Raw genomic sequence first — 11212 nt, 5'->3', positions numbered from 1 at the left:
CCTGGGTTGGGGTTTTCCATAACTGAGTTTGCGTTTCTATAATGGCGTTGACGAGAGTGAAATAGCCAACGTGAACGCGTCAGATAATAATAATAATAATAATAATGATAATGAGAGTAACATAATTGCCCACGTCATGGAGTTTGTCAGAATTGCGCCAACTCGCTTTCGAGCCCCATGTTCATCATCTGCAAATCGCGACTCGTTTTACTTCCTCTCATTGAAAGAATAAAAAATATGGCTGTGGATGTTTTTTATATAAAAATTTATTAAAATAATATATTTTTTTATTTTAAAAAATTTATTTTTAAAATTAATATGTTAAAATGATTGAAAATATTCAAAAAAATTTTATTAATTTTTAATAAAAAAAATTAAAAAAATATAAATTAGTCCGCATTTCCAAATAATTTTTAATGTTTTGATGTTATGGAATATCTTTTGTTATAAGTATTTTGTGTTTAGAATTGAGATGTAAATTGATTTGTAAAGTATATTTTATTTAGAGATATATTAAAATAATATTTTTTTTATTTTTAATATTAGTATATTAAAATAACAATAAAAATATTAATTTAAAACTAAAAAAAATAAAAAGAAATTAAAAAAAAAAAAACACACGTATTTGACCGTAGTCTCCAATCCCACATTTATTCCCAGAAAAAAAAAAAAAAAAAAAACCTTGTCGAGCACGTAGCTGAGACTTGGAGGGCCCTAAGCGACAGAGATAACTAAAATTGTGGAGTAAAATAAACGAAGACTGGGTGGCTATTCTTGATTTCTAATATAATTAATTAGTGTTTCGATTCAGTTGACTGACTTCGCATGAGAGATTGAGACGAAATACAACTTTTATAATCAAAATAATAAACTTACAAAGAGGTTATATGCAGCAATGGATGCAATAGGCTATCTAACACCGTTAACATTCTCAACGCAAGATAACAGGCAAGAAACTTCCAGGTAAAAACAAAAAAAAAAAAAACAGCATCAACCCCCAAAAACATTGATTATTTTTATGATAGGTAGGTTTATAAATATGTGTGTGCTCTGCTGCTATAGTAGTTAAAAATGAAAGGTAGATGATGAGCCCAAATCAAACCCGTCTGTGACCGTATTCGATACCGATGGCACGATCCCAAATAACGAGCCATGCAGCCCAAATTCATTAGAATCAAAGCCCAATATTGACCCACTTAATTCAAGCCCATTCACATCATGTAGCTGTTCCTCTTGAAACCCGAGAAACCCTGTGTCATTCCAGAATTCACGACCCATATCACACCCATAACAGCTAGAGTTGACATCAGGAGGCAAAGGCGGGAGCTCAATGCTGTCCGTGTTAGAGAGATAGTTAAGCCCACTAGCGACATCCAGACTGCCAGCACTGTTGGGCTCATGAGACCCACAAGGCCCAGCTCCAGCCCCAGCTCCAAATCCCTGAACCCCCCAGCCTGCTCCACCGGCTAACCAGTTGCGATTACTGTTACCATAAGCATGAGCATTGAAGGGATGCTGATCCTGAGAGAAGTAGAGCTGCTGGCAGTTGGTGTCGTTTTGATGAGTATTGTGTTGTGGAGGAGGAGCAAAGAGGGCCGAATTGTAATGTTGTGACTCGTCTGGTGAGATAATGCAAGTTACAGAGGAGGCAGGAGGCGTGTCTGAGTAGACAAAGTTGGTGCGTGCTTTGGAGCCCCTCATGGACCTGGCTGCACGGTCATAAGCCAAGGCAGCTTCCTCAGCTGTGTCAAAAGTGCCAAGCCAGTGCCTCTCTTTTGTTGAAGGGTCTCTTATTTCTGCAGCATATCTACCCCATGGCCTTCTCCTTACCCCTAAGAACCTCACTTCTTGTTGTTCTTCTTGGTTCTGCTGCTGCTGCTGCTGCTTTCTTTTGGTCTTTGAAGGAGAGGGTGATGAGTTGGTTTTTGTTGAGTAAGTAAAATCCATGATAAATAAAAAGGATATATAAGTTGGTTTAGACAAGGTTTTGTGCTCAGATTAAAGGGAGATTCTGTGTGTAGAGAGAGAGAGAGGAAGGGAGAGAGAGTGGCGCTTCTCTTCTTGTGCAAGAAGATTAGATAGAGATGATGGAGAGAAGAATGAATGAATTGTAGGGCTTGTTTATCGAGCGTTGCATGTTGGCGGTATAAATAAGGAATTAGAAGAGACTGTGCCTGTGCTATCAGCCTTTCATATTAATTTCACCACAAAAAGAAGAAGCTGTATTTAATCACCATAGTTGCCCCTCATACATACATACATTACTATATACCGGTATTAAATTATTAATAATATATCCTCCGTTACCAAATGATGATAATAATTGATGACTTCAATCCATGCTTGCTAATAATCTAAGAGTGGGCCCCCCATTCATGCCTGATGCATAGAATTCCTGTAATTTAATGAATTTCACCGGATCCTTATCATCAATACTAATTACTTAATATGAAAATCGTTTTAATCTGTTACTTAATGTTACTATTCACTTGAGACACTTGCCTAGTCACCTGGTTAATTTTCAAGAGAGAATTTTTACGTGGAGAGTCTGATTTTCTCTTAAATTAACACTATGATGTCCTTAATTTAAATGTGTGTAATATCACCAAATAGCTTTTATATATTTAGGGATATATGTGTGTATGTTAAATGATTTGGATATCAATTCTATATATTTTAAAAAAAAAACTTTGTGAGATGTTTTTATTATAGTATTTCCGTTGTGCACTCTCTTACAAATTAATTTGGATTGCATTGGTCAATTTTTAAAAAATTCTTGATTCTCATACCTTTTTTACACAATTGAGCAATTTTTAATTTAATTAACACCAAAATTGCTTTTTTTTTTTTGGAAGAAAGTGTTGGATTAAAAAGATACAGAACAAAAGAGAAAATGGTGGATAAAATAAAAGGCAACTTCAGATTTCATTTGAAAAATTTATTTTAGTTCTCCATCTTTTTTAGTTATTAAGAGGTCGATCCCTTTAGTTGTTAGAAATTCAATTTTAATACCACACTTCATTTTTGTTATTTTCAGTTTTTTTTTGTGAGAGAAAAGAGAAAAAGACTCGCTAGATTCCGGTGTAAAAAAAAAATCGTCATTAATGATTATTTCAGCCATAAAAATGATCGATGACAGTGTCAATAGAAGTTTCACCTAGATATTTTTTTCATTCTACTTGCTTAGGGAGTTGGATATGATCGTGATAGTTTTTTGGGTTGATTTTTTTAGCTCTTTTTGAAGGCCATTACTAGATTAATCAAGGTGTCTTGAGTAAAAAATAGATTAAAAATGAGGTTTTTAGCAAAAAATAACCTGGGGCCCCTGTTTTTTGTGACCTTTAGTTGTTGGATTATTTAAGAAACATATGACACATCGTCCAATTCTTTCTCAAAAAAATCATGGTGGATAAAGAAATAAATAAATAAAAGTTAAAGCAGCCTAGAAAGCTCATGCGACTGGGCTGTTTTTTTAATGTCCGAGCATGTTAGCCCACCAAGCCCCTCACACACCTATCACAAATTTTTTTTTCTTTTAAAAAATTGTTTCATGCTAAAGAATTATCATGTACTTTATTGTCATATAATTAAATGAAAAATAATTTATGGGATAAAAAATTATTAAATTTGATGACATGCATGACTATCGTCTGGAGTTTGTTTTGTTGACTAAAGGAGCTCATTTAGGTTTTATTTTTTAAAAAAATAAGTTTTTTTTTTTTTAATAATATCACCATTTAACATTAAGTTAATTCAAGATTGAGCTTTTTAATTTTTTTTTTAAGATTATCATCATGAGTTTTGGAGGTCAATCAAGTTAACCCATGTAGATTCAATATGTTTCCATCTCAAAATTAAATTAAAATATCATTCAATTCATAATAAAAATCTTTTTTTTTAGCAAACACATTACCAATATCTTTATATTTGTTTTGCTTAAAAAGTTTTTTACTCTAAACTATGGCATAGCATGAGATAATAGGCTAGTTCTATACTAAAAGAAGTTGAGTGCATTTACTTCATTGTTCCTCTTTTTTTTTCTTCCAATTTATCTTCTTTCTTTTCTCAATTTTTATACTTTTATTTTTCCATTGGTCGCTCGAGGTGCCTTTTAACTAGCCAAGTCGAATAGACAATGTTAGATTAACTCCCACACGGTTTAATTTTAAACTTGAGCTAGATAAAGAATCGGATCAAAAGGTTTTTTTTTTATCAATTTTATCCTTTATTTTCTCAACTTCATCCTCATAATTCTTTTATTGGTTAGTCAAGTTGATTTTGAACCAGTCAAGTCAACTAGGTTACGTTGGGGAAACTAATCCTGCGTACACGGTTAAATTTTAAACTCAAGTTAGGTAATGAATTGGGTCGATAGATTTTTTCTGTCAATTTCATTTTGTTTTTCTCAATTTTATTTTTAGACTTTTTTTTACTAATCAGTCAGGTTGTTTTTTATTCATCCAAATCGATTAATTTATATTCAGACAATTTTCATATAGTTTAATTTTAAACTCATGCTAGTCAAGAAGCCGGTCGAGAGATTTCAAAATTGATCTCTTGGGTTGAGTTTAATAACAATACCAAATAATTTTCAACGACTTGAATATTTTTTTATTAATTAAAAAAATAATTCGAGCTACAACATATTGCAGGCCTGTAAACTTGTATATGTATAGATTTGTATATCAATTAGAAGAAACTAAGTTTTTTGGCCCCAAACAATCTCAAAGATGGATCCTCGCATCAAGCAATTGCATTCAAAATAATAAATTCACCTTCATGTTCTCCTAATATTGATGATTTGAATCTAGTTTATATAAATATGTAGTTTATAGAACAAATATATATATATATATATATATATATATATATAATGCTTATCTTTTTAATTTATTTTATGCATATTTAGGTATCAATCTCAATTAAAATTAATGGATAATAATAACATAATTATATTGTGACTACTTTCTCATTTTTTTAAAAAATTAATTATTCTTATCCAGGCAATTGAAAACTAGAACTTTCATTTGCAAAACATTTCGATTTTCGAACGGGATTGATATTGGTTCGTTTCTTTTGTTTTTTTTACCATACATATTGGTTAGTTTTTATTTTCTCTATTTCATGATATTAAATACTAATTAGACTAATAATTAACTCAGAAATCTTTTATATATTTCCATATTAATTTGTAACTTTTAGCTGATTAAAGCATGAAATTGACGCGTTAACTAGCTAGATTGCTGAGATGGGGCGCCAATCGATCAAGAGAGTTGTTTTTTTAGTCGCTATCGATCATCCCTACCCAATATTGAAATATGTAATGATCGGCATGGCTTCGTAACAATCATTGGCTCTCACATTGAATAAGTACTTTTCTTGCAAGTTCATCTTCTCCTAAAGTTCCATCTAATTGGACTTGATTAATTTCCTTAATTATATCATGAGTTATAATATTGGCATATCTAAATAAAAGTTCCTCACATGTGAACTCATGAGAGAGAGAGAGAGATTAAGGGCCTTGCTTAATTAAATCACTGAATCAGGGACTAATCATGGATTGTAGTCAGAAAATGACTTGTATTATTATTGTTATTATTATGATTAGAGAGTGCATGCCTTTGAAAAGAAGTACTTTATTCAAACCGCAAAAGGTCTCGCAAAGACCAAACCTGCACCATATGATTGCTCAATACATGCAAGCAAATCAAGCTATCATTCCCATTATCATTCGGTAGTTAGAATTCATCATCCCGTCCCAATTAGATCGCTTTATTTTTCCTTAGTCTTTTTCTCTTTTTCTTAATTTATTGCCGAATATATATATATATATATATATATAGAGCAGTATAACTTCTTCTTCTTTTAGTTTATCGCAAGTCGTTCCATTAATGAAGTGTTAAAAAGGGATCAGAGAGTCTTCTTCTTGAACCCTGCGTGATAGTCTCCACGCACATGAGCTAGCTAGCGAAAGTGTATATACCCTCTGTTAAGAAACTAAACTTACAATTCTACTATAAGTATTCTACAGCAGGTTTAATTAAGGCTAACACATAAAACTTGCTGTATTTATTTTAATGATAGATAGAAAATACACGCACGGGTATAAAAGGTCATGTTACCCTATGCCTATAGTAATGCATATATATGGAGCCTTTTACGTGGAACACAAAGGGAATATGATTATCTCAGCCATGTGCATCCAATCTCAGCCAAATATAATGATATGTTCCACAATCCTTCTCTCAGCTTTTCAAAGTTAATGGCTTTGCTTTAATATCTTTTCATAATTTTATAATTTTGTGAAGCATGGAGAATTGGTAAATATGAACTCACTCATAGACCTCCAAATGAGGGGAAGGCATGTTGGGTTGCATGTGAGGAGTACATATAGATTGGCATGCTTTTTCGACTAAAACAATCACTAGGAAGACGACCTACTCACAAGAATTAATAAAATAGAGGGAAAAAGAACTCATCATGGCCCGGCCTCATGATCCATCTCAATTGACACATATGATGTTGATCAAGAAACTCCATCATCTCAATGGATATTGGGGCTATCATTGCTACAGGATCATCAGTCTCTTCGAGTCAAATATTTTGACCTATCGCCGAAAACAGGAAAAATTAGCCGAACTCCAATATCTATACATTTATGTAGCTAATATATAGTAGTCGCTCCTTTTTTGAGGTAAATTTTGGTCAGATTTGGAACATAGTGCTCAGATCACTGAGGGGCATGGTGCTCAGATCGATGCCGAATGACATCTCTGAAAACTAGGAAGTTCCATTTCAATGTTTTTCAAACAAAATAGAAACTTCAGTATCCCAAGTTTAAGAGCTGCAGTCAACTTCTGATCGCAAAATTTGTTCCCCACTTGTTGTCGAGGTCACAACAGGTCAAAAATGGACACAGACTTTTGAGGTTGGACGGAAAAATTGATATAAAGTTATAAGTGAGTGAGTCAGTGACCCCTACACTGCATGGGAACTTGGATTAGAAAGGACTCAGACCATTGCTAAGTAAATGAGCATTGTTGTAGTTGCTATCCGATTATTATGTGTATTACATAGAAAAAAAAAGGCATAGCATTATATTTATAGGAAAACCTTATAAATGAAAAAATATCAATTTTCCCATGCATAATATCACATATATTATTTTAGGATAATTTTAGAAATTTATTCAATCAAGTCCTTACTTTATTTTTCTAGGTCTAGAATTGTAATCTTTTGTATAAATTAAACTCTGGTCTTTAATTTTTAAAACTTATTTACAAGTAAGTCACACTTGATTAATCATCCCATTTTATTTTTTTATCAATGGTTCTTATGTATGTGACTCATTAGGTTTCCTAATATGTTGGCCCAAAAATAAGTCATAATCCTAAATAAAATAAGATGAAACAAATTAATTTATTATTAATTCAACAATTAATTAATTTATATTTGAAGAAAAGTCATGAGTGATTTGACTTAACTTTTCAGTGACCAGTTTCTCAATGTAATTATTATTCATTTATCAATAATATTGCAATTTAGACATTGTAGCATAGGATTTGTCTACTATGTCAAATCATGTTTGTTCTCAATATCATAGTCATTGATTATTTGAATAAAATTTGAAACTCTTTTCAAATCTCATCCCACTTTACATAAGAATTTACAATCAATACTATTTAAGAATAGATAAAATATTTTTCTTAATTCACGTAGGGTGATGAATTATCTATTAATTACTTAAACACTTTCATATAGTACATGTTATACCCAATATTTATCAATTTGTTACCCTTGATTAGGATAATGTGTAGCAAGATCAAAACATACTATTTATATATAAGATAACTTAGTGATCTTAAGTTTGAGGATCACTTACACAACCATCACATAAGTATTTCCATAAACACATAATATCTCTTTATATGGAATTCTCATGTGTGCTAGTTCAGTGCACATGTCATTTGATAAGCACCTACATATTAGTTTTATGAGAACAACTACTTCCTTTTATAAAAAAAAAAAAAAAAAAGAACAAATGTATAGGTATCCTCTATACCTTAATTTATTAGAGCAACTGCTTCCTTTTATAAATAAAAGAATATAATATGTATCAGTCTCAATCGCTCTAATTAATATATTATCTTGTCTTAATAGAGAATTTACCATAAATATTTTAGGACTAATGTTTTGATGCAATATAAATCTTATAATTATAATTTTATAATTTTCTTTGTAAAGAAATTTTTATCCCAATAAATTTATCTTTACTATATATTTATTAGCCAAATATTAAAGATAAATAAGCCTTTATTAATAAATTAAATTAAATATATTTACATGAACAAAGACAATGTCACATGTAACTAATTAATTGGTTACAGAACATATACACTAACAATATAAACAAGAGTTTCTTTAGAATTCCTTAACCATGCAAACAAACAATAGAGAGTTATAGAAAAACATGATTCCTAATCTAGCTATATATACCTGAATATTAAGTTATTTCTTCTTAACCAAATACCTTATGCAATGTTATACTTGAATATACATTACAGACTGGATTTATATTTCAAAGCTTTCCATCAAATAGAGAGCTAAAGATAAATAAAGGTAGAGAGAGTGTGGTCAAAGTCATTTCTAATTATGATAATTAATGATGTTCTAAAATTCAATATGCTTAGGAATAAGGGCTTTGAGTGTTTGGATAGAGGGTATTCACGCGTTCACATCAATATTCCCTTTTTTAGAATTCACAAAGTTGATGATTGGTGATGGAAAACTCGACACCTGTAAAATAGCCTTTTTTATGGGATTTAGAAATTCTCCGATGATAAAATCAATAACTCTTAAGAAGAGATTGCAATAAATGAGAGAATTAACTTTAAATTCTTAGAATAAGAGTGTTTGTTCTTAATTGTGTATGATAAATGCTGTGAAAATAAACTATGAATGCTTAGAGAATAGAAAAAATATGAATCATTTATCTGAGTGGTTCGGAGCATATGTATAGCCTCTGAACTTTGTCATGTTGCTTGAATAGAGAGGTTGGAGCATTATTTCCTCCTGATAACATTAATGAAAAATAAATATTTCTTATGCAATATTAATTAAAGATATATATCATTTACACAATATTAATGATGGACAAACATCTCTTATACTATATTAATGCTTGATGAAAATATGGTAGGCGCTTAAGAGACTTTTATGCACCTAGAGATATAAGGAGATAATCATTCTTTACTTTAACATTTTATGTTAAAAGACATAAGAATAAACAAACGAAACTTCATAACCCAGTATATAGCTTAAAAAGATTATTAACTTCACGTATATTGGGACATAGAATGATTTGAAACTCAAGGGTAATGGATTTGGCAGCTTGTCAGACCCACATGCAATTGGGTTCAACACGTGGCTGAACATAAGCGTGTTGGGTATAGTAGCTTACCAAACTCATAAGCATTTGAACTCAACACGTGGCTAAACTCAAGGGTGTTGGATCTAGCATCTTGTTAGATCCACATGCATTTAGGCTTAGCGCGTGGCTGAACACAAGGGTATTGAGTCTAACATCTTGTCACCCTCATATGCACTTGGACTTAGCACGTGATTGAACCTAAGGGTATTGGATCTAGCATGTTGTCAAGCCCTTATGCATTTAGACTAAGCTCGTGGTAAATTTAAAGGTATTGGGTTTGGCATCTTAACAGACTCGCATGCATTTGGGCTCAACCCGTGCTGAACTTAAGGGTGGTAAATGCTGCTCATATATACATGATAGTTTTGAGAGACTATCGTGTATTAGATAGGAGAAGTTCACAGCAAAGAATTATTATTCTAAAAAAAAAAACTAAAAAACACGCCCTAGGGATGTATTTTTCCTTCACTTTAGATTTGAGTTTTAAGTCCCCGATGAATCCTATTTACCAAAAAAAAGAAAAAAAATTGTAAACTTCAAAGAAAGGTGCACTTTTGTGTAATGAAACGAAAAGGTTGTGTAGCTCCATAATCATGTTCAATAGTCTCGCAATCACGAGCTGTACACCTCCACCATAGCTGGCCCACGAATGCAGGGGCGGAACTAGCCATGGCTTGAGGGAAAAATGTCACTCCCGAAGTTTTAAATTTTTTAATTTAGTCCTTATGTTTGAAGACTCTTTCATAGAGAATATACATTTGACCATAGTTATTGAACTCGAACAGGACAGACAGGTAAACCTGGTAACTTGGAACCTAACTCAAGCTGGGTCTTATTTCAAATCATATTGGATATTGATCCAATTAAATTTGAATATATTGAGGAGTTAATCCAGTTAAATACGGTGAGATCTGGTTGTGTCAATTTCAAGAATTAAAAATAAATAAAACAATGTAACTTTGAATAAAATGATGACCTGAGTTGACTTGATGACTCAAGAATTGACTTGAAAATCCTATGACTCGTGGATTAACCCAAAAAACATGCATTCTAAATAAAGTCTGGCACCGAACTAAGTCTGAGAACTATACATTTGACCCCTTCAATAATAATTATTTTGTTTTAATTTATTTATATTTTATTATTCTCATTTTATATTAACAATCTCACTTATGAAACTTAGTTTTTCTCATAACATTAGAAAACAAAAAAATAAAAGTTCACAGGAGTTAAGCTTGATATCGAAAGATGGTTCATTTCATTTTTGTATGCATGGAAAGCAACAGTCTTGTATAAAAGGAGCATGTGCTAGATGAATATGAATATTCACGACAAAAACCACTACTACAATGAAATCCACCATTTGGTACAATTTGCTTTAAATTAAGCGGTATAGACAAATTACCGAGAAAAAAAAATGTCCAAGACTAAATTTGGTTTCTACTAAAAAAGATCAAGCTCAAGCATTAGAGAATTACATGGCTAGTAGAGATCTTATCTAATTTAAATCCCTATATATATATATATATATATTAACGTGGATATTGGGTCAATTTACACGTATCTTGATTAATTTCATAAGCCCTGAAGTTAACAATTATGTAAGCTTTCAGTGGCTCTGAGGTTTGTGAGACTCGAATTAGTGACCTTTAAAAAATAAATTTAGGATCTGATTAGTTGAGCTATACTTTTTAGGATATATTAACATTACACGTGTGTTACTTAAATAATGAAGATGAATATTCAAATTTTTATTTGAAAATAATAAATAAAATATAAATA

General features: G+C 31.4%; 1 protein-coding gene across 1 annotated transcript; it reads right to left on the bottom strand.

The window, feature by feature from the left end:
- Positions 1 to 808: 808 nt before the first annotated feature.
- LOC118042847 (ethylene-responsive transcription factor ERF087) lies at positions 809 to 2214 on the bottom strand. The gene has a single exon (XM_035050572.2). The coding sequence runs from the start codon at positions 1945 to 1947 to the stop codon at positions 1066 to 1068; it is 882 nt and encodes a 293-aa protein (XP_034906463.1). The 5' UTR covers positions 1948 to 2214; the 3' UTR covers positions 809 to 1065.
- Positions 2215 to 11212: the final 8998 nt, after the last annotated feature.

The sequence above is a fragment of the Populus alba genome, chromosome 1, assembly GCF_005239225.2.
Source record: "Populus alba chromosome 1, ASM523922v2, whole genome shotgun sequence".
Taxonomy (NCBI): domain Eukaryota; kingdom Viridiplantae; phylum Streptophyta; class Magnoliopsida; order Malpighiales; family Salicaceae; genus Populus; species Populus alba.
This window is presented reverse-complemented; position numbering and strand designations above follow the sequence as displayed.

Coding starts and splice junctions, on each gene's coding strand:
- LOC118042847 (XM_035050572.2), bottom strand. CDS start 1,947: ATGGATTTTACTTACTCAACAAAAACCAACTCATCACCCTCTCCTTCA.